Source organism: Phaethon aethereus (assembly GCF_964289735.1).
Source record: "Phaethon aethereus genome assembly, chromosome: 10".
Taxonomy (NCBI): Eukaryota; Metazoa; Chordata; class Aves; order Phaethontiformes; family Phaethontidae; genus Phaethon; species Phaethon aethereus.
Window position 1 is genome coordinate 6,433,015 of NC_138586.1, and position 24,582 is coordinate 6,457,596.

The 24,582-nt window shown below is 37.1% G+C and overlaps 1 protein-coding gene across 1 annotated transcript in view; it reads left to right on the forward strand.

The window, feature by feature from the left end:
* Positions 1 to 921: 921 nt before the first annotated feature.
* THOC2 (THO complex subunit 2) overlaps positions 922 to 24,582 on the forward strand; it is a gene marked incomplete at its 5' end in the record, with an annotated part of 51,758 nt that continues 28,097 nt past the window's right edge. The window contains 12 exons of the mRNA XM_082004277.1: positions 922 to 983; positions 8,055 to 8,113; positions 10,307 to 10,398; positions 11,581 to 11,632; positions 13,676 to 13,746; positions 14,496 to 14,617; positions 15,434 to 15,567; positions 17,211 to 17,377; positions 17,880 to 17,972; positions 20,988 to 21,143; positions 23,865 to 24,037; positions 24,189 to 24,384. Of these exons, the coding sequence (XP_081860403.1) occupies positions 922 to 983; positions 8,055 to 8,113; positions 10,307 to 10,398; positions 11,581 to 11,632; positions 13,676 to 13,746; positions 14,496 to 14,617; positions 15,434 to 15,567; positions 17,211 to 17,377; positions 17,880 to 17,972; positions 20,988 to 21,143; positions 23,865 to 24,037; positions 24,189 to 24,384 (1,377 nt within the window). The remainder of the gene's footprint in view (positions 984 to 8,054; positions 8,114 to 10,306; positions 10,399 to 11,580; positions 11,633 to 13,675; positions 13,747 to 14,495; positions 14,618 to 15,433; positions 15,568 to 17,210; positions 17,378 to 17,879; positions 17,973 to 20,987; positions 21,144 to 23,864; positions 24,038 to 24,188; positions 24,385 to 24,582) is intronic.

A 24,582-nucleotide genomic window follows, 5' to 3' on the forward strand; every position in this document is an offset into this window, starting at 1 on the left:
AAAGAAATGTGTACTTGCAGGTTTAGGGTTTGATACCGTATCTTATGCACAGTCGACAGTTTTGCAGTGTTTTTTTGGGGAACAGTGATGCAAAGCACCACACGGTTTGGGGAAAAAGCAGAGCTTTTCCCCCCATTACAGAATCTGCCTTTTTTTTTTTTATACAAGGGAAAACTCTTTCTGTTTCTAAACGGTGATGCTGGAATCTGATTTTGCATCAGATTCCGAAGCTCACGATCTGAAAAGTAACAGAAAGGTTTTTAACTCTTAACTGTCAACGTTCTTCTAAGGGGCTGAAGCACGATTCACGAAGGATGCTGTGTGTCATGGGCGCACCAAACACACGCTCAAGCTACCTCGCTGTGTTTCTCGAACCGTGTTTTTAAATTTGTGAAAATCCTTGCTTGCAGTATTTTTACGAACTTGGTGAAGCGAGCTGTGTGACGCGACCACCGCCGGCTCCACCCGCCGCCTCTCGTTAGGAATCCCCAGCAGGCTCCCCCCGCCCACAGGCGTTTAACGGCCGCCTGGGCTGGCTCCACTCGGGGCGACCGGCTGCGGGGAGGCCCTGCCGGCTGGTGACCGGCCGGCCGGGCTCTCGGGTGGCCTGCGGGGCCCTGCTGGCAGCCTAGCTGCACGGAGGCTCAAGGGCCGGGGCCGCGGAAAGGCTCCGCGGGGTTCCCGCGGTACCCCGGGACGGCTACCGCTCTGCTACGGGGCGGGCGCGCTGGGGGGGGGGGGGGGCGGGCGCGCTGGGGGGGCGGGGCTACCGCACGCTAACGCGCAGGCGCGATGGAACGGCGCGCGCCGTCTCCCAGGGTACGGCGCGTTCGCGTCCCGTCGTTCCTCGCGGGCCGTTGCGTCCCCTCTGACCCGGGCCCGTTGCTCCACCATCCGGGCTCTCGGCGCCACACGGGGAAGATGGCGGCGCTGCTCCCTGCCGAGTGGATAAAGAACTGGGAGAAAGGGGGCAAGAACGAGTTGTGAGTGCGGGGCTGTGGCGCGGGAAGGTGATGGGGCGCTGTAGGCCGCCGGCCTGCGGGAGGGAGAGGCGGCCTGGGCCTCACCGCTCGGGGGAGGCTGGAGGGGGGGCGGCGAAGAGGTGGGAGCGGGCGGGGAGGACGTCGCTCGGGGCTGCGTCCTTGCTGCTGGGGCTGAGGGACGAAATCCTGGTCGGACAGAGGACCCTGGCCGCCTTCCTATCCGGCACGGCCTCCTTTGTCGGTTGCTGACGACCTCCGCCGAAACTCGTCCCCGGCAGCTGGGCCTAGCTGTCTTGGCGCCCGTCGCCCGCTCCCCGAGCGCCCCCTTCCTGCCTCTGGGTTTGGTTTATCGGGTGTCGGGCCCCGGTTGAGGCGGCCCCCCGGGATAATATGGAGCCTGAAGCGTTCTTGCTTCGCTGGCTGCACGATGTTGGCCTTTCTGGCAGAGGTCTCGGCCCCCGTTCCTATCTTTTACCTATTCCGGGTTGATTAGCGCTGTGTTCTTTGATTCAGGCAAGGTGGGATCAGCTAGTCATTCCTATTCGTCCTACAAGGTAACCCTTGTGTGCTGAGGGGTCTGGCTGCAGCTTCCCATATCAGTCTAGGTTTGCTAGGAGCTTTTCCTTTTCAGAGCCTTTTGTGTATCAGTTTTAAGTAGTCGTAGCTTGGCAGGGTCGCTAGCTCTGCTGCCTGCTGTGTTTCGGGAGTGCTTCTCTTCAGGGTGGCAGTCACCAGTCTGTCAGTTGCACGTTACTATGTTAGTGTGGACAGGGGTATTCTGTGTACTAACTATATGTTTGTAAATGCTGTTATTTTAATTGTTCCGTGCCCTTCTGTTTTTTGTTGTAACTAAAAAAACCCTACAGTTTCAAATGTGGGTGTTTGGGGGATCACTTTAAGAAACAGTACTTGATATTCACTCACTCTTTTGTGTTACTTTCTTTTGTTCATCTGTTTTAAAAGGTTGTGGAGATATGGTAATGATCTTCTCTGTGCATGAAGAAAAAGGTAGTGGGATAGAGAATGGAGCACATAGAGGCTCCCTGCACAAAACACCATTCTCCCCAAACCCTCCATTTTGTATTGAAGGCCCCCCCCCCGCCTTATAGCCATGCCATTTTTGGCTTTGAATTGTGCTAGAACCATTATTGCATTAGCATGTAAGTTTAACATGGTTTAATGTGAATGATACAAGGCCAATAAAAATCTCTTCTGTACCTACATTTCCAGCAATAATAAAAGTGTTCAGGAGTTGCCAAACAATGCTAAGGCTTGCATTGCTTTATTAAATCTCCTGCTTATGATTTTGTGGCAATAGTTGAATTTGCATCCAGCATGGTGATTTTTATGTAATAAGCACAGAGTCCTTTTTATTGAACTTCTGTGTTTAAGAACTTCTGTATGAATAACAAAGAATAAAATGTATAAATGTATACTGATACCTTTCAGAAATGCGCAAATGACTTGTGCATCTACACATATATAATGTTATGTATTTGCTAGCTTTTCTGTAATGGTTGTTATGTGACTACAGGCAAAAATGACTTAGGATTTTTGTAACTTACTGCTGTGATCACTGAGATTGTATGGAATTTGCACGAGGACAGAAATTTCATAGTTGATCATATAATGGCAACTGCATCGTTTGCATAGAATTAGCAGAACTTTTAACTGTGTAAGAGGCAAGTTAGCTTGGCTTTTGACCATGATAAAACCTTTTCTGATTTTCCCCTCCCCCTAGAGTAGTACTTCTTAACTATGATGGCAAGAGAGTGTTAATCTGCTGTGGGACCAATTAAATAAAATGATAGGCAAAATTCCTGTGTTTGTGGCATTTACACTTCATTTGGAATACTGCTTAACTGCAGTTCCAGGCATGATTTAAAGAGTAGTTTGCAAAAGATGCCATACATTTTAAAAGAAATGTGATTGTGTGTGGATACCAGTTGTCAGTTTTTGCAGTGACAGCTTTATAAGCATGTGGCATATGTATGAACTTGCTTTCTAGAAGCAAAAGAATGTATCTGTAGTCAGTATCTAGAGAACTTTTTAGGAGACTAACTTTTTTGGGGGAATCTTTGGTAGGTAACTTTGCATTTCTTTTTCCAAAAATTCCTATCTCCAGTTTTACTGAAGGAAAATAAAATTAGGATGTTCTCTTCCAAAATGAAACACATGAAATATTTTAAAATAGTATTTAAAGTAAAAGGGGAATAAATGTAATGATAACTTTTTATTAAATTATTTATCTAATACAAATATGCTCAGAAATATAAATTAGGTCTAGGCCCCAGTTCCAATCTCAGGGTTTGTGGTTCAAAGCTAAGACAACATGTTATCTTGATAAACAAGGTACAAAAAAGGGGAGGGGAAGGATGCTGCAAAAGGACAAAACTGACAATTCTAGCAAATACAGGATTGGCAAAAATTTTAGAATTTTTGTGGGTTTTTTGTCTTGTTTGTATTTTTTACTCTATGGAAGTCTCATTTAATAAAGCCCATGCATGAAGTCAGAGTACATTAACTCTTGTATGGAGGGGTCTGTTTTGTTTTTAAACAAAGTGTTGGGCTTATTCACAGGGAGGGAAATACCAGCTTTGTTGAAAAGTGAGGATTGCAGGAAAAAAAGCCCTCATAATTAGCAAAAAGAGGAGATTAGGTCTTATGAAAAGAAAAAAATATTTGTTGGAGCATGAAATGGGTTACATGATCTGGTTAGATCAGCCCAACATAGTATTCTGGCACTTACTAGTTACCTAAGTAAAACCTCAATTTTATGTTTTGAGGGAATATGAAACTGTATTGAGAGAAGTAAATGATTTGTTTTTATTTGACATTTCAGCTTCTACTGTGACTAGTAATGGGTGCTTAAGATGATTGCTGTATGTTTTCTTAGGTGATCCTGAGTGGTGCGGTGGTGGTCTGCCTATGCTTGAAAACATACAGGATTTGTAATACTGATGTAGCTGGTGGGAGGTGCTGTTACTGGGGGCAGGGGAAGAAAAGGTTTGATTGTTTCATAAAGAAAGCAACCTGTAGGGGTGTTCTAAAGAAATCCAGTAAGGAAGTGAGTTTTAAATTGACTAATAATTTGCTGTGAAAAACTATGAACTTTATGTTTGCTGATATGATCAGATTGTCATGGTGTAACAGTAATACCCAAAAACCAGAAGGTAAGGATTTTGTATGTGTCTTAGAGCATCATAAGGTTAATTAGTAAGGCAGCGTCATAGAGCTTAGGTAGCAGTGACCATTCACTGCCTAGAAATTGTTCAGTAGACCTTGTTCAAAACTGTACATGCTTTGATTTTAATTAATCCAGCTACTGATGTGTAATAATATCCAATACAAATACATAAATGTACATTGTGGTAGTTTCAACTGTATTTACGTGCCAAAACTATAAGTTGATCAGGATGGGGTCATCTTATCTGTCATTTTCTGTTTTGTTTAGACCCTTCTCTGTCTGAATAGAATTTATTAAATTATGTGTGTTTGTTTTGCTACTTCCAGATACTGTGTAGAGATTGAGTTGGACTCTGTGTGTGACTGCTTACTATGCTGATCAGTCTAGACTCCTTGTAGACCTGTTTGTGTGTATTTACACTGTCCTTTGTAGTGAAATTGTATTGTTTTGTATAATGTCTTCTGTGATAAGATGCTGGTCTATGACTATAGCCCATATGGATACCTATAAAATGCATACAATGGCAAGCACTTACTATTAGACTGATAGCTTACCTTGTTTTGTGATAGATCAGACACATCGAGGACCCTTTAGTGGGGAAGTAGGGCTTTAATAATGTACTTGGCTGGCAGTTTATGCAGTATGTTAAGCCTCAAGATAAACTGAAGAAGCTTAACATTCTGTAAATGTGAAATTTTGAGACTCCATCTCAAGCACGGCCAACATGTTTGTTACTTTACTTGCACAAGGAATGTCACAGTGTTGAGGTGAAGGGCTGAGAGTCAGGAAAAGGGAGTTTAGTTGTAGTTTTGCCATCCTGACTGCAGAATGCAATTGATTGTACTTTATCTCAACTAGAGAACTACCCACATCAGCTGAATTATGCATATGCTTCCATGTTTGCAGGCACATGCACTTTGTGATAATTACTGCCATATACTCTGTGTGGGAGTGTAATTGAGGATGTAGGACGTTGCGTATGAATTGGGAGGCTTAGGTTCAGTTGCTGGCTCTGTGATGCAAACTTGTTCGATAGGTGCTCAACGCTGCTTCAGAATTTGCTGTTTAAGCAAACCTATCCCATCTTAGTCCAAGACAAATTTAATTTTGAGACTTTGGTTTTCAGAAGTGATTCTGTGATTATTTTAAAATTATTTTTACTTTCTAGGTTATCCCATTTTTAATTCTATTTTACATGTATTACACAGTTTTATCTTCATATCAAGTGATACAGGTTTTAGCAGAGCAGGCGAGTTCTCCATCCTAAGCTTGCAGCAATGAACTACAAGATTAGCATAATAAAAGTTTCAAACTCTTAACAGACAGTTTGGGTCTGTGGAACTGAAAAGTGGACCTGATAAATTTCCATTGTCCTGGGCATTGTTTAAGTGGGAAAGTATTGTTGTGGCTTTGTTTCTGAGTTGATTAATTGTACTAATATTGACAGTTTTATTCTTGTGAACACGCAAGTATTTTGATTTTAATTTATGATGCACTCATTTGAGGCTAGATGAACTAAAATCACAGCTGCTCGGTGGTACTGGAAGGGAAGAATTCTGCCTTGTCTTCATTTACCAGCGCTCTCTACGCTGGTGCTTATCTGACCTCCTGGTAAGCTGCTTCAACTTGCAGAGTTGGCAGAAGAAGTTTTTTGTCCAGTTTTCTGCCAAGTTTATTTAACTGATTTAACTGACATGAGGACTAGAACTGTGTGGCCGAGAAGGGAAGAAGTATGGGTGAATGTGTCCATTTCTGCAGCAGCAAGCCATTAAATCAGTTCAGTTGTACTGCCTGATGGCACCTTCAGAAAAGGTCATCTTCCTTTGGAGTTAGAGTACCTATATGAAAGAATATAAGCACAATCATTAATTTAGATCCAAAGAGTAATACCAACACCTTCTTTTCTACTACCAAAATTTTCCCATGTAGACTTTCACAAAAAGAAAATGTTTACTTTTTTCCCTCCCAATTTAATAATTCAGGGGGTTTTAATTGCAAATATAAAGCAAGTTTTTTTACAGACTGATTTTTAAGTAGGGTTTCTTGTTACATTGATCAAACAGATTTGTGTCTTAAAGTAATGTGAAGTTGACAGTACTGTTTTGGTGTTGCTGGAAAGGGAATTGGAAAAGGTTAGAACTCTTACTTTGTATTAAAATGTACTTAAGTGAACTCTTCAGTCCAAGCAGACAGGGTTGCTGCTCATGTAACCTGGTTGATGATATCACCTTATGACATAGGGGTCAAAGTGTGCATCTCGGGAGATAATTTTTTTGTAATTGGATGTTTCACTTCACCATTACTTGTATACAGAGCTTAGAAATGAGTGCTTACAGGGTAACTTTTTTGTGGAGGAGTAGTAATTAAAATTTAAGAAAATCTGGCTTAGGTCAAACTGATACACTCTTTGGAGACAGCTGGCAAAAAAAATCTATGGCTGCTTTAAAAAAAAAATTTGCACTTAACATTCATGAAAAATAAAATAAATTACGTATTCCCCTATTTTGCTGTCTCTGTTCTGGTTATTTCTAAATTTATTGCATTCTTTCCAATAGCATTTAGAACATCTCAGCCATACCATTGCATTTTGCTGAGCTTGCATGTTTCTGCTGATGACATTAGATGTGAAACTGCGTTTTCCAGTTGTCATTAAAGGGTGCATATACCTTGTATTTGCTAATTACAATCCTTTGATAGCTGGGGCAGCTGTTTAGTCCTGCTAGAGAGGTAATAAACTGTATAGGATGCAAATAGAATGAGTAAGAGATTGCTACAGAATCCTTTTTTACTGTTTATCTTTCATGATAAGCCTCTATAATAATTGTACATACCTGCCTTATTTGAGAACATGCTTAAAAATCGCTCCCACAGGAAATTGTAGTCTTGCTATCTTATGTAGGAATATGATACAGCTCTGATTACTGTCTTCGGTTTCTGCAAATGAAAGACTTTTTGATGAAAAATAGGTGAAACTTTTCACTGAAAATTTGCAAGTGTGAAGAAAATTCTTAAGATATTGATTGATGTCTGTTATATTATAGGTAAATCACTAGCTTTTTTAAAATATTGTTGCTTTTAAATGTGAAACTGCTTTTGAAGCCTCCTGCTGGGGTGACAGTAGTGGTAGAGGAGAGGGAAATCCTTGTAGTCTGGAAGCATGTCCGTTTCAAAGCCATCAGTGTTGTGAAAAAGCCTGCTCTTTAAGCATTTATTTTATAACACGCATAAATACTGTTTTACTTCATGGGACAGTCTGTACAGTATTTAGTGGGTGTTTTTTTTATATATGGCTTTTTACATATGGGTAATTTGGTTGAGGGAGCCTCAGAAGTGAGTAAGAACAATGTAACATAACAGGTCTTTGCATCCTGTAGTGGATTCTCTTAGAGACCAGAATAGGTAAAATTCTTTCTTACCATTGATAAAACATTGCATCAGGAAATTGTGCACATAGTTTAATGTTAAAAATTTTTTACAGGCCAGAGTTTGAAAACTATTACAATCATAGTATTTCTGTGAGAACCATTTTCTCTTTCGTTAATGACAGTAAGTTAATGCTAGCACTTCCATGCTTCCTTTCACATACTGAAATTGCCTAGCGTTCTCACTTTTCTGTGGCTAAGTATGTGTAATGTTAGGAAGGATTTTTTTTAACTATATGATATATATATGCATGAGATCTATTGGGAGTCTTGTATTTCTTTGCTGTGTAACTTCTGTGAATTAATGTTTACTCTATGAAAATTAAAATGTAGTCAGCTGTCTAAACTGCCCAAATTTAAAGTTATTTCAGCCAGAACAAAAACAAAAAAAAAAGAGCCCCAAAACATTTGTGTGTATACTAATATCTAACTATTTTAATGTTTTTTTCTTTTTTATTTCAGTGTGCAACTATGTCGCACTCTTAGTGAAAACAAAAGCCATGATAATATGGGTTTCCGAGGTAAGTTGTGTGTTTTTTTGGTTGTTTTTTATTAAATTAAAAAAAGCCTGGAAACAGTTGATCATTGTACTTCTGAATGTATCTGCTTGGAACATTAATATATGGTGACCATTAATGTGTGCTAAAGGTGAATACTGCAAATAGTAAGGTAATACAAACATCCACAACTAGATTTGTCTTCAGAGGGGTCTGGGTGCAAGATTGCTTAGACAGTAGTAAGCTGTGGGGTAGTCCAGTATTTGGTCTGTGCTGTAGAAAATTGAATTCATTTTACAAACAACATGCAGCTAGATTTTATTCTAAAAGTTAAATATATGAACACTAATGTATGCAAGTGTGATTGTATACTGCAGAAAGTAATTTTTACAACTGTTTCCGAGTTCTAGACTTTTTTCTCCTTTGTTAGCGAAAGACGGTGCTGTCTTTAAGTTTTAAATTCTCACTTTAAGAAATCTTTGGTGTTTAAGGAAAAGTTAAATTTTTGTCTGCTTTGCAGAACCTCTTGGAAGAAAAGCTTCCATATTATTAAGACCGCAGATGTGCAATGCTGTTTACATGGTGTTTTGGGTTCTTGCTAAAATAGTCATAATGGGCAATTGTAATAAATTAAAACATAAATCACAACATTTCAATGTAAGTTACATTATTAAGAAGATTCCCAAAGTTTTTGAAGAAAGGCCACCAGCTGTTCTCTGTTCTAGACAGAGGTTGACTATTTCTATACACTGGTTTCTTTTTCTTTCTCCTTGCTGTCAGGATCTAAAAGATCCCATGGGAATGACTAGACAGATATGCAGTGGCTATATTGGAGGAATTAATAGACAGTAGGAATAGCTGAAGTTCTTCTGGTGATGGGAAACCCCCTGAAAATGTGTATGATCTGGAGTGAGGTACAGAGATGCTGACTGCTAAGAATTTGAGTCCACATGACCTGGATTCAGTTCTGAAAACTGCACTGACACTTGCATTTCTGCCTTTTAGTTCCAGAAGGACATTTATTGAAGTACAATGTACTAAAAGCTTACGGAGATGGGTCAGATTTGGCAGTGTACCTGTGTAACATACCCCACAATGTGGGGAGCCACTTGCAGAGGCATGTCTGAGGCTATGTGTATGGCTGGTTTGGGTTCATCGTAAAATTAATAAATTGGGTGCTGCACCAAACTGTCCTCTTGAATTGGCCTTCAAAGTAGCAGGGTAGAATTGATGTCTAAACCAATCCTGCTATATTCAAGTCTTTAGCAGTTAGTGTTCTTTGCCGAAAGCGCCATGATAGATTAAATTAACATGTCCATTTAAAAAAATAAATAAAAAGAATATCTGCTTTTAATGCAGCTACAGTGGTCTGCAGTCACTAAGTTATTGAGTACTTGGTTTAAGTCATTAAGATCTGTAACGTGTATACCTATTGCGAATATTGTTTATTGAGCAAACCACATGGTACAAATGCAAGGTGAAAGCATGGTGTTTTATTATTTTTTCATGCACAAAAAAGTATAGCGACATTGTGGAGTATTATATAAACTTGTAAGGAATTGTTCTTATCATAGATGTTTTTGCAACCACCGTGCTTAACCTTGTAAGATTTTTGGGGTTTTTTTTTTTGTCAAACACAGCACCTTTGTTTAGTGCTTCAGCTTAATACGAGCTTTTGTAAAACAGCATTCTTCAGTTATGGGAGAATTTCCTTAGAAAAATAAAATTAAAACATCCTCATTGAGCATTTTTTCTCCAATGAAATTATACTTTCTCCTAGAGATACGTTTTTTGAAAATATATCTGTGATGAGATACGATTAAGAAAAAGTACTGGAATGTTTAATATGTATTATATTTTTTTATATATATATACATGGTATTTATGTAAATTATAAGTTAAAGGTGTCTTGGTTAAACCAACTGCCAAGACTCAAGTTATTATGTGCAGGACTCTAGTTTTTCATCCCGTTTTACTGTTACCCATAAACTGTAGGGAAAATCCATCACTTACTATCTGCTTGTACGAAGTCTTAGATATTGATGGTCAAATTTAATCTATCAGCAGTAATACAGTAATCCCTCTCATTGTTAAGAGAAGCATATCCCCTTTACTTGCAGGGTGTTTGAAGTCTACAGCATTATTGTAAACATTGCTTTAAAAGTTAGACCAAGGATTATCTAATATGTTCCTTAATAATCTGTCTTCTTTCAACAGATATCCAGCAGGCTTTGTACGAGCTTGCATACCACGTTGTCAGAGGAAACTTAAAGCATGATCAAGCTTCTAACGTTCTTGGTGATGTCATAGTAAGTATATATTTGTAATAATTGCATACTTAATAAATTTTTAGTTTGTTATAAAAGTCTGAATGAAAATCAAGCAGGGTAATAGTCAACAGATTTTTTTTTTTCATGTCTAAAAAGTCATTCTTGTCAAGTCCTTTTTCTTCATTTATATACACTTGTACATACGTGTAGTTTGTCAGTGTTTTTTCTCCTTTTTGTGGTGAGGAGTATATGTATTCATTTTAGCATAAATTACAGATCAAATAATTTTTTAAGGGCATATGAAGGCTGAAGTTTTTAATAAATGTTAAAAATAGATTGCACATGTTTATGCAGCATGTCTGTAATGCCACCTACTGTTTTTTATAATTCTTTCTTACAGTGTAACAATGTGCGTGTCTGCCATTTTAGTATTGACATGTCTAAGTCCCATGACTGCCTTTAAAATAATCCATTAGACTTTGTTTGAAAAAAATTTTTTTTAAAATGCTTTGAGTACAAATAGATTAAGTAGGGAAAAAGAGTATTTCCCTCTCAACTTTTAAGTTCCTTAAAAAAAATCTGAAAAAGATCACATTACAAAGTTCTCTAAAAATTAGTCCTTGTTCTTAGTAAGTTCTTAGATTGCTGTATTGACATGTATAGAACATAAAGAAAAAATAACGTTTTGCAGTAATCTATTTTAGGATAACCTTTTTAGCTTTTTAAACTTCCGCATTGTGTTTGAGAGAAGTCAAGGCTGAAGTGCACCTTGCTTTTGGGAGGGCATGTGAAAATGTTTGATCTTTAGTTACTGTAGGAAATAGTCATTTGTTTGGTGCCTGAGAGACTATAGTTTACTGTACAGGCTGCTGCTGCTCTTCAGAGAAGGAGTTCCATTGTGCTAGAGAAATGAAGGTAGTAACCAGAGGGCTTTGTCCCTGGCCACTAGATGCTTTTTAAAATTACATTAAAATGTTATGTTACTTCATTACATATCCGTAATTAGTACAGCACTTTTGTTAGATACTAGTCAGTAATTGAGCCTCTTCACAATGAATTAACCTGAATTATTAATTATTATTAATATCACTAGGAATAATATGCATTATTAATTTGATTTTACTTTATGATGAAGTGTTTTTTATGTAATGGAATAAGAATTTTCTAAGTGTACATACTGGAATTTCTGTATCCACTAAGTGTGATCTTTTTCTTTTTAAGGAATTTCGGGAAGACATGCCTTCTATCCTAGCTGATGTATTCTGCATATTAGGTAAGCTGGGTTCCCTTACTTTCAGCATTGTGAAAGATTTGGAGAAATAGGTGCTTTGTGCATTTGCTTGTTGACTTCAGGAAACTTCATTAAATCTGTAAAGCATGACTTCTTACAAAATACGTGTTGATTTTTCCTCAGTGTATCTGTGTCTCAGTTGTTAACATCTTTTCATTCTGCTTTGTTGTGTTATACTTTCCAGAAGTTTACCAGTTAAAGGCAGTGGAAATTGATCTGCCAAGAACAGTTAGAGGAGCTAGCTTGTAAGAATGTTGGATGTTAGCTAATGGAATCAGTGACTTAGTGTTGTTACCATTCTTACAAGTGTTTTGAATAAAAGTTGGCTTACTGGTAGGTAGATCCTCTGTTCTCTGAGTGTGTTCTGTAAATATTTTTATCCGTACTGTCACTGTTAATGAAATGGAGCTTGTACTAATTGTCCAGAAATCTAAAAGCGAATGGCATCATTTACCAAGTTACTGTCTGCCAACTGAGCAGACTTTAAAGTTGTGTACTTCTTATTCTGGTAATAACTTCTGGATTTTTATGTTGTGATGTTGATCAAAGCTGTTTCTCCCATGCTTTTAGCATTTTAATCCTGTATACTTTTTTCCAGATAGTAGTTTTAACTGCTTGCATGTTCTCTCTTGTTCTATGTCTCTGTGTTTTAAACAAATTTCAGCAAATTCTTTTGACAGTCTGCTAATCACAGATCCTGGTTTGCTCCGTATACCGAAGGAGTGTGGTGTCTTCTGTGCTGTGGCTGCCTGTGCAGAGAGGCATCTAATTAAGTTTGCATATGCAACCTCAGTTCAGTTAACATTGAAATTATGAATTTTTACTTTGTTTTATTCATAATGTTTAATTCTGTGTACTTGTATCATCTTTTTGTAATAATTAGTTTTTGTAATGCAGTATTACACTGATACTCTCATTTTTTAAGCTGGGTTAGAAAACTTAGAGTAGTTGCTTCTTGAACTACTTGAATAACTGGAACTAGTGTATGTCTGCTGCCTTTTTTTTTTTTTCTTTTGCTCCTTCCCTTCAAATTTGTGTAGCCAAATTCTGTGCCTCCAGTAGTAGCAGAGAAAAATAGTATGCCTAAGGAGCTAAGCTTCAAACTCTGTGAGTTTGAAGACTCATCCACGTTCCCGGGACTAATTTTTTATCCTGCAAATTCTTCTTTGGCCGAGAGGCTTGGCTGTTAGGGTGCAGACTGATCAGGCAAATCTGTTGCCTCCACTGCCACCCTGCTAATTCATTGGTTTTTAGTCTGTTTGGGGGCTTCTTTCTCAGATCTTAGTTGTTGATATTTTCTCTATGGGTCTAGTTTTTCTGTGAGTATGTGTGTGAGTTTTGGGGTGGTGTTTTTTTTTTTTTAATGTCTGCCTTGCATTCTTTTACTGAGTTTTCCACTCCTTTTGCAGCTCCTCGCTTCCTGCAATGATGTGCTTTTTTAAACTACTTTAAACAAGTGTGCTTCCTTGGCCATTGTTTTATGGCCCGTCTTCCCACAGGAGTGAATTTATGAATTGCATTCAGTAGTTGACAACGCAAAAGAAAAGAATGGAAATACAGAGCCATAGCTAGTAAAAGACTGCAGACCAGGCAGTATATGGTAGTTACTCTGAAGATGCAGGGAAGGAGACTAGAACATGACATTAAGGCTGGGATCATGTAGTTCTTCTCAGTGATTCTTATTTCTTTTCTGTCATGCTTATTATTGATTCCTAATGCTTGCCATAAACCTTATTGCAACAAGAGAGAAGAGCAAGAAAAATTATTATGGCATTCCTCTGGTTTCTGTTTTACATTTTCATGACACTTGTGGATGTGTGAGAATTGTCATCAAAATACTATGTGGACCTCAAGGTGGATGAGTAGCTGGAAAGTGGCAAGAAGCTAGCATGTTATAAACAAGCTGCTTTGCATTATGTTATCATTAGCATTTATTGAAATAGTTGTAAAAATAAGAAACTCTTAGAAATTCCACAAGTAATGATTTTTTTTTTTCCTTTTTTTTTCCACTGTCTTTTCTACTAGATATTGAAACAAGCTGTTTAGAAGAAAAAAGTAAGAGGGATCATTTTACCCAACTGGTATTAGCCTGTCTGGTAAGTTGCACTTGAAGTCTTTTGGTAAAAGTATATGCCAAAATCTGACAAGAAAGATCAGTTCTGAAGCTAGCTTTGTGGGGTTTTTTTTGTTGGGTTTTTTTTGGTTTTGTTGTTTTTTTTTTAGGAAAATACTATTAAAATGTTTTAATAAACAATTTAAAAATGCACCTTCAAAGCATTATGGTAGAGTAATATAGTATGGTTGTCCGTTGAATTCTTTAAAGAGTTCTGAGAGAACTTAAGTTTTTCCCCTGTCAGTTCAACAGAAATTTTGCTTCTGAAGTGTGTTTTGAGTTGGACTTCTTTATGCAACCTCCTCTGTCTTTAGAAGTGTCATTCCTAACCACATGGAATAAGCTTGATTTGTAGGAAAACTCAGCATATGAAAGTAAGACTTTTCTCCCAGAATACAAGAAAGAATGAGTTTAAGCTTTGTAAATATGCAGTTCTTGGTAATAATATCCCTAGATGCTGTGTTTGTACCAGCAATTGGGCTCTAGGGCTTGTGTCTTCAAGGTGCTTTTTTATATAAAATATATGACTGTAAAATTCCAATTTCAGTGAAGTAGTTTCTCAGTTTTGTCCACTTCTGTGTTTGGGACAGAATACATTTAGGATCATGGTATATCATGATATTTTAACTTTTTTTTTGTAGTCAGAACAAATATGTAGCCTAAAGTAATAATCACAATATTTCTAGGTCGTTCTAATTGACAAATTTGATGTATGTTTTTGGTGTTTTTTAGTATCTTGTATCTGACACTGTCCTAAAGGAGCGTTTAGATCCAGAGACACTGGAGTCGTTAGGACTTATCAAGCAGTCTCAACAGTTCAATCAGAAATCTGTTAAAATAAAGACAAAACTATTGTAAGTTTTGGGGTAAGAGTTTTTTGGGGCGTGGGTGGGGAGGGGCAATGGTAATTAGTCCGGTAACAGTATTTTCTAACAATGTGTAGTGTTTCTTTTCATAAAATACTCAATTTTCTTTAGGAAATGTGTTTTGTTGCACTTTAACTTGTCATTGACAAAAGAACTTTGTTAAGCCTCTTGGTTTTCAAACTCTTGAGAAATGTAAAATCTTTTTTAATGTCATCTATTGCTATGGCTTTTGCTACAGTGATTCCATATGTGCAGATTAAATAATTAAGATTTAATTTTATTTGTAAGAAATGTGAATTTTCAAAGCATAAGAAAATTAATTATTGCTGTTGCATTAGTTAAGCATAGGCATTTGCTTTCATAACTAAGAAAATGTAGTTATGTTAGTTTTGGCAACACAGGATATATTTTTGTAGTGTATGTTTGGTTTTTGTCTCTGCATCCAATGTTTCAGTCTCAAAGAACATCACTTGAAACTAGGTCCTTAAGCACAGACTGTTACAGAGCAGTTCTCCAGCGTGGTGTGTAAGAACAAGCTTTACTGTTAAGTAGAAGCATAATCTTGCTTTTAAATGGTCTGCATTTGAAATAATAGAAGACCTGGATTTGTGTGGAGAATGCTCACTACCTTGCAGGTATTCATTGTACTGCATTCCAAAAGTTTTGCAGTAGTTCAGGTAAATTAAAGTTTCTTCAAAATGTGTTCAAAATTAGCATTTTGTATAACAAATTTAATATTATTATAAATAAGCTTCACTGTGGACATGTGTTATACAATAGTGTTTAATTTCTGTTTATTTGCAGTTATAAGCAACAGAAGTTTAATTTGTTAAGAGAGGAGAATGAAGGTTATGCAAAGCTCATTGCAGAACTGGGGCAAGACTTATCTGGAAATATCACTAGTGATTTAATCCTTGAAAATATCAAATCTTTAATAGGTAAGGAATTTCTTGAAGGAATATGGGCACTGGTTTTCCTACATGGTTTTAGGACTACAGAGAGTGTCTCTAGACTACCCTTTGAGATAATCTGTGGATCAAATAATACGTCATGCAGGCGTGTAGTGCGATAGTAACATGTATTGGTAGATCACCTTGGAGGACATTCGGAAGTTCTTGTTTCTGTGGCAAAATTAATTTTGGGAATATTGTGAAGTTAAACTTAATTTAGATACTGAATTTATGGTATGGCCTCAAATATGCATGCTGTGATTTTTGATTCATTTCAGCATTATTTTTTGAGGATGCCTTTGTCGTCTCTTAGCAGGCAGATTGGAGTATAACAAAGTAATGCTTTTTGGTATTTTAAGGTACTCAATTCATGAACATTCTTTTAGTCTTAAAGAAGTTGAACAAGTGATTCCTTATGAAGAGAAACGAGAAGTAGTAAATGTTCTTCCTTTATTTCTGTTTGTGATTTGTCCATATCTCTAAGTTGAGTCTTGGTGGGAATGTCACAATCGAAGTGCAAAATACATTAAAAACAGGAAATATCTGTAACTCCCCATGTTTTACACTTCCTTTTTGAATAAAGAGTTTTGTACAATATATTGATGTTTAGACCAATGCCTGTTTCATATGGTGCCAGTGCAGTAATGGTCAAAAGGTTAATTTTTCATCTGTTACAGAATTTTGCCTGAGACTGTCAAATCCCTGTAATACTACTACTTGTTTTGGAAGAGAGCTAGAGAAGAGGATGTTTTTTGCTAGTTACTACAGTAAAAAATGCAGACTCAGTTTGAGGAATTTTAAAACAAAACATTTTTTTGTCTTCTGGAATTTTAGGAATTGCAAATACACTTCCTATATATAAATTGTCAATTCATTTAAATTACTGACTTGCAGTAGGTCCTGGTGTAGTGGAAATGGAAGGAAGGACTGCTGCAGTTATGTATCTGCATAGTGGATGTGCTTGCATAAAACTTCTCACGGCACAATGAAGAAAATAGCCTAGATATGGATTCTTTTGATATAACTAATATTTCTGTCTCAAGCATGTCTCATGCAGTTTTGGTGGAAAAGTTTACATAGTAAAATACAGGTATGATTACAACATTGCCTTAAGCTGATCTATATCCTTGCTCCTGCTCCCCTCAAAATAAAGAAACCGTTGTCCCTAGTAATGATAATATGGAATTGACAGGACAGTAAAACCAGGTGGATCAGGGTCTAGCTCAAACCAGAACAATTTCTGGGGTGTAAAATAATTTCTAGCTGGCTTATTTGTGTGACTGCCTCAGTATGTGTGGCAGCATAAGAGGGGAGGAAGTAGCCCATGCCTTTTGCTGGCACTGTGGTATTAGCGAGGTTGGGTTTTTACTTATTAGATGATTGCCTTAAGATGGTAATTTCTAGTTTTTCTGTAATGTGAATTGGAAGTCCCATTTCAATATTCAACATAAGTTAAAATGATCGATGCTGTATTTACAGATGATCCAGATGATTTTGCTATAGATAAATCCGGGCTCAATTTTAACTGAGAAGAATTCACTTGAAAAACTGATGCATTTGTGTGGTTTAGTAACAGAATGAAGATGAAAAGTTGCAATGTTAAGCTTTTCTACTCTGTTCTTCTCCACTAGGATGTTTTAACCTTGATCCCAACAGAGTTTTGGATATTATCCTAGAAGTCTATGAGTGCAGACCTGAGTATGATGATTTCTTTGTACCACTGATAGAGTCTTACATGTACATGTGTGAACCTCAAACTCTATGCCATATCCTTGGTTTCAAATTCAAATTTTATCAGGTAATGTATTTCCATTCTTAATTTTTGTTTTTTGGTGGTTGGTTGTCCTCACTGTTGAACTGCAGTCAGTGATAACAGATTTTTGCTGCAGATTTTTTTTCCACATAGAAATTAATTTTGCAGTTCTAAAATTCCAGTATTAAAAGTGGCAATTTCATGATTTGAGTGGAAGTCTCTAATGTGTATTAGAGGAGAATGCTTAGCATTCTCCAAGACAGATGAAAACAATCTTGATACTTCCCCTTTGAACTTGTTTGGTTTTTTATATGCATACAAGCACTATAAGGTGTGAAGATTATCGAATGTTGTTGTTTCTGAAAATTGACTGTGTATTGCAGTTAAGTCCAGTGGCTTTGGAGTAATGGTTAAATAACATGATAATGAGGAGAACTGTGGGTTAATATGTTTCATCTGAACTTTGAGTAGTTTCTTTTCTGTTTCATGACATTCTGCAGTGGTCTGTTTGCTTTTTTTCTTAAATTTGCAATCTTACCCTTTTTAGGATCCAAGTGGTGAGACACCTTCCTCCTTATACAGAGTTGCCGCTGTCCTTTTGCAACATAATCTCATCGATTTGGAAGATCTTTATGTTCATGTAAGTGACAGTGCTACTCTGTCAAATGCCAAAACTAAGAAAACTTAAAAAAGAAAGTCAGATATTTTTACCCTATCCCTAAAGCTTCAGATTGAGGACCTACTGTGTAATACCTGTACATGTCTCTGGTGAGACCCCACCTGCAGTGCTCCATCCAGCTCTGGAACCCTCAGCACAGGAAAGACATGGACCTGTTGGTGTGGATCCAGAGGAGGGCCACCAAAATGATCAGAGAGATGGAACACTGCTTCTGTGAGGACAGGCTGAGAGAGTTGGGGTTGTTCAGCCTGGAGAAGAGGCAGCTCTGGGGAGACGTTATTGCAGCCTTCCAGTACTTAAAGGGGTCTTATAAGAAAGACAGAGACAAACATTTTAGCAGGGCCTGTTGCTATAGGACAAGGGGTAATGGTTTTAAACTAAAAGAGGGTAAATTTCGACTAGATAGAAGGAAGAAGGAAGAAATTTTTGACAATGAGGATGGTGAAACAGTGGCCCAGGTTGCGCAGAGAGGTGGTAGATGCCCCATCCCTGGGAATGTTCAAGATCAGGTTGGATGGGGCAGTGAGCACCCTGCTCTAGTTGAAGATGTCCCTGCTCATTGCAGATGGTTGAACTAGATGACCTTTAAAGGTCCCTTCTATCCCAAACTATTCAGTGATTCTATGTACATGTTCAGTGTTTTTTTAAAATTTCCAGCACTTTCTAGTGCCACATATTCAAATAAACACATGCTGAAATATGAATGGTGATGCACTTTCTTTGAATTACCTCCGTAGCATCTTCCACGTTATTTACCTCCTGCCTGAATAGGACGTGGGAGGTAAATGCCTGAGTATGCTTTAAATGCTCAAGTAACCTTTCTTAAGAACTAGACACTTTGAGTATTTTGCTTTATAAGATCAATTTTTGGAAAAACTGGTAGGACAATTAGCTCCTAACAAACTTTGTTTAGTTTAATAGTAGGCTTTTTTTTCAACTCGTGAATAGGCCTGTCATTCAATCTACAAGAATTCTGACAATTTGTTAGGTTGAAGGAGGAAAATGGAGTTACATGTTCAGATTTAATCAGAGACACTTATCCTTTCCAGTCTGACAGTCATATCAACTAACAAACATACCAGTTTGGCAGATGGTAAACACAATGTTAGTTATCAGAATAATTTTACATTATACACCAATTTTTAATTTCAGGATACCCATAGATATTTTAAGACTCTTAACTCTTCCACTGAAATCAAGGAAATGAGCTCTAGTTACAGCTATGGAAATTTTGCAGTGTAGTCCTGCCATTAGTTTGTATGGCAGTTAATAGCATTAGTCACAATCGGACTTGCTAATAACTGTCTCTGGCTTCATAGGAGTCTTTTGGCTAAAAATATGTTGGCTGGAGCGAGAGTAGGCGTGCATGTCTCAGATAATTGGTGTAGAGGGAGGGATGCATGATAATAATGCTAGTTTGTGAAGGAATGTTTGTAAGCTTACAAAACAAATGCTCAGACTTGGAGTTACAGTGGCCTGTGCAATCTTGGCTCAGACCTGTGTAGGTATGGGCATGTTTTCTGACAGTCTCACAGCTAGAATGGTCCCTGCATTCATTTATACTGTTTATCTTCATTGTGTTGATTCTCAGTCTCATTTTTAATCTACTTCAATTCCAGAATCTCTCTGCCAGTCTCTCTGTCTGTCTTTGCATGTTTGGAATGGCACTTTTTTCCTCTTTTAAGTTCAGGCTTAATTTAACTTGCTATGGGAGTTTCAAGAAAATAATTAGTGTGTAGGTGTTGAGTCTGAAGTGGTATATATTGTGTGGCTCCTTACAATAGCAGCTGTCAGGTTTATCGTTTATATCAAGAATGTTATCCCCCTTCTGCCATTCCTTCCCTATCCAAGCCTGTAAGAACAGTTTTCTATTTCTGTATATATACACGCAGCTATATATAATATGTATGGTATGCTGAAGATAGGATTTACCCCTTGAAATTTCACACTAGGTATTTCTTGGTGAATCTGAGTAGGTTACTTGTGTTTTCAAATGAGAAAAGTGTATTTCTTTAAACCTTTTACCTTTCCAAGTGGGATTCTTTCTTCCCAAAAGTTCTATGAAATTGAGGAATTCTACTATCTTTTCTCTGAACAAGGTGATGCTTAGTCTTTTCTTCCTCTACTGCAGTTTGGGAGGAGAAAAAACAGTAGAAATCTTCCCTTGTTAAAAACAATAGAAGAAAGATTACTGTATCAGAGAGGTCATGACTCCATAGTAAGTTTTGATTACTTATTTGCAGTTTAAGCACAATTTTAGGAATCAAATTGAAGCTTGTCAGAAAGAGAGCTTTTCTTCTGTCTTACAATTTGACCTTTTAATTTCTGAGTGTAGGGTTATCTTCCTCACCCTGGTTGTTCTCAACATACAAGACTATGCTGAGGTTTTATCATATTAGTTGTATCTCAGTGTAAGATGGTTTTTAAGAAACAGATGTTACATATGTTTAAACCACACTCCTGATAGATAGGAAATTTGGTAAGCTTGAAATGGTATTCCTTTAAAATAAAGTGTAATCGAAGTGTGTTTCTAAGTAGGTTACCTGGTTTTCCTTGGTGATGAATTTTTTTTTTCCTTTAGATGAGCAAGTGAAAATTTATGCTTTTGAACATTCACGTTGTTTTAAGGCACTGAGTTTTGTAAATGTTACCATCAACTATGTGTGTCATTGTCACCGTATAGCTACGGCTGAATGGTAAATTGGAGAGGAAAAAGAGAGCTTATATCACTAATGGTTGTGAGGAAGTAGAACAGTATTATATTTCTCATGAGTCCTTGATTTCAGAGTAGTCTGTTAATAGTATACATACTTGTTGGGGTGATGGTGGCAAGGAAGATAATCTCCCAGGGAGTAAGTTTATCTGATTAGTAACAAGGAAGGACAAACTTCTGCTTTGAGCTCAAGTGATTAAAAATACCAGTAGGTCACTTTAATTTTCAGATATAATGTTCTGGTGTTTGTTTTTTGTTTTTAGCTTCTTCCAGGGGATAATGCCATCATTGAGGAACACAAACGAGAAATAGTGGAGGCCAAGCAAATTGTTAGAAAACTTACGATGGTTGTCTTATCCTCTGAAAAGACTGAGGAAAAGGAGAAGGAAAAAGAAAAAGAAGAGGAGAAAACAGAAAAGGTGTGTGTGAATAGTTTCCTTACCAAGAAAATTATTTTAAATTATATTCAACTAAACAAAATACTTATAAAAACATTTTTATATTTATTTGAAACATAGACAGGTACCTTGTTCTTGGAAGGCTTGTGTCTGTCCTCTGATTGAACTTCCGTTATATTGCACGTGCAAAAATGCATGGTTTGGGGTTTGTTCTGGATTACTGTAGGTTTGATGTTATTGGTTCAATGGCTGATAAACTTCTTTCCTCCCTTTTTGTTGTAGCAACTCCACTACGTATGTACCAGCATTTCGCAATTTGTGTTTTTCTAGGACCTGTGATAGTATAATCCCAGTTGATGTCTTGAAAATAAGGATATTAATAAGAGTCTATTCCTTATTTCTCTCAATCAAGAATTGGGATGCAAAGAATTGCCAGATGTATGAATGCTGGTATAATTATCCTGCATTGTAGAAAAAGGTTTTAACTGACATTTTTAATTGTAACTGTCCACTGTGCTTTCCATTAGATCTGTATCTTTGTATGTGTAAGTGTATACTCTTTATTTAAGGTGCTGCTACATCATGTATTGTTCGTGTTGCCCTAGGTCTAATTTGTTTCAGTGTGTCCAAGCCTTACTTGAAAAAGAAAATTATTTAATCTTTTAGCAGCTTTTCTGTTGTCATTGCATTTGAGTGTCTAAGTACTGCTGAAACATCTCATTTAAAACAAAAAAAGCAAAGTAAAAGCTTGATATTTGCATTTTATAAGTGGCGTATTGGAGAGAGGGAAGGGGTCCATCAGTCTTGATAGCTTCTGTTCTTGATTTTCTGTATCCTCCTGGATTCATTGTATCAATCTGTTTTGTATACTTACTCCTATTTGTTCTACCCCACCTTGATAATGTACGTCTCTGACCTCCCTTCCTCCTTCCATTTTTCTTGCCTAGCTTGAAAAATCTAATTTCATTTTCTTCCCTCAGGCAGCTGATACAGTTGCTGCTTTCTGGCTCTCAACTGCAGCCACATCTGCTGCTTAAACCTACTCTTTTCACTAGCTTTATGTTTCTGACCTCCTTCCTGCTCATTATTTTAATATCCCTTCTGATTATACCACATTGTTTTACTCCACCTTCTCTACAGTCAGATGAGGCTACCTGGTATTCTCTGAAGTGGACATGGAGCCCTGTTCTGATGGAAAACTAAACTCTTGATGGGACGTGGGGAGTGTATATATTATTGCAAGTGATGTCAGAAGAATCAAGACAGTTTGTATGGCTAAGCTTTAGAATTAAGAACTAGGGAATTCTAAGTTCTAGCAGAAACTGCGACATTTTTCTGAAGGATTACAGTGACAAAGTCTGAACCTGTGTGATGGGAACATGGAGAGCTGTACTGAACAAAAACGGTTGCTGTGACTCTTTGCACACTGTTACGCAATGCATGCTGCTTCTTGAAAAGCTTGTTTCTGTGTTAGTCTTTTTGTATGTGATTAGCTGTGCAATTCGTAGCAATTAGTAGAGTAAGTACATGTGACAGCTGTTTCCAGTTTAAATTTGAATACTTTGTATGCAGTATGCAGTTTTAATGCACAGGTTTTGATACAATTTCATTATTACCCAAGTTCAACATGAATATTAAACAGATCTATGTGTTTTCTTCTGAAACTTTCCTTTGCATGTTACTCTGTACTAGACTGTTCTCTATTTTCAAAACCATAAGAAAAATAGTTGCCAGTGTAATAAGGAAGTTTTAAAAGGAAAAAAAAAGATTTAAAAATCAATGCAAACTATAGAACCACAGAAGCGTCTGCCTTGTAAGTCACTTCTGTTCTTGTCAGTCTGTCTTGTGTGTTTGCATGATTTAAATAAAACATTTTTTTGCCTTAAAATGCTTAAACGTTTTGTCCTAGACTTGTAATCTTTCCTCCGTTGGCATGAACATCATCTTAGGCTTGTAGTTGCATACAGCTAGTTTGCAGTCACTGTTCCTTACTGTTAGTTGTTTGCTAATAGACTTTTACCTTGGGTACCAGGGAAAACCAACTTATAACAATAAAAAATATTAATACCATGCCCATGAAAAAATGCTTCAAGGCATGATCTTAATTGTAAACTCCTATTATCTCTTATGTCTATATTGCAAAATGGGATATTTGGAAAACTTTCTGTAGACTTGCACATAAAATTAGGCTCTCTTAGAGCAGATGCTAATTTGAAATTCATGATACAGGCAAACTAAGAGACAGGTGAATGTTTTGGGTTCAGTTTGGTGGTGTTGGTTTGTGGGTTTGTTTTAGTTTTTATTTAAAAAAAAAAAAAAAGATTTTGCAAGAGAAATAGTGCTTTAAATCCAGAGCAACACACAATGCAAAGGATTCTTAAATGCTTGCATTGTTCTTAAAATGTAATGTAAAGAAATAAGCTGCAATAGATTGTGACATTTTGAAAAGTACATAGTCAGACGTACATCAGACAACTTTATAAACTTCTGTTTTGAACTTTTATTTTTAAGTTTTTTCTTTGATCCAGACGTTAGAATCTGTGTGGACTGGTTTATTACTGCTTTTGAAGCATGCTTATTGTCTAAATGTCTAGCTGAATTTTATTTTACATATTTTTTTATTACGTAGTTGAAATACTAGTTTTTTCACTCTAGCTGTGGATGACAGCTGCGTACTGCTTAAGGAGAAATATGAAGAAGACTAAGAATATACTTTTTCATTAATTGTTTGTTATCTTGCAGCCTCCTGATAATCAGAAGCTTGGTTTATTGGAAGCGTTATTAAAAATTGGTGATTGGCAGCATGCACAAAGTATTATGGATCAGATGCCACCGTTTTATGCGACTTCACACAAGCCTATTGCAATTGCCCTTTGCCAGCTTGTACATGTGACAATCGAACCTCTGTACCGCAGGTAAGGAGAAAAGTAGAATTCTGTGGCCATGTAGGGGAAAACTACTGTTTATTTTTAAGCATGAATTCACTAATAAGCCTAACTGTATTGATAAGTTTCTAAAGTTTTTCACTTGTGTTTAATGTGAAATGCTGCACATCTTATTTTTCAGAGTTGGTGTACCTAAAGGAGCTAAAGGGTCACCAATTTCTTCTTTGCCAAACAAGAGAGCACCCAAACAAGCAGACAGCTTTGAGGACTTGAGAAAGGAAGTGTTCAACATGCTTTGTTACCTTGGTCCCCATCTCTCCCATGATCCCATTTTATTTGCAAAAGTGGTGCGTCTTGGAAAAGCATTTATGAAAGAGGTTGGTATGACAGAACAGCTTGCCAAAACTTGAAAAATACCAATTCCTCTGATGTAAAAAAAATGCTCAGTTCTTACTAATAATGTATATATTCAGATACTGAAACACAGGAAATTTCCTTGACTGAGGATAAATTTGAAGAATCTTAAAAATAAGATAATTCTTAATCGTTTTTATGATCAATAAACATAACAAAAG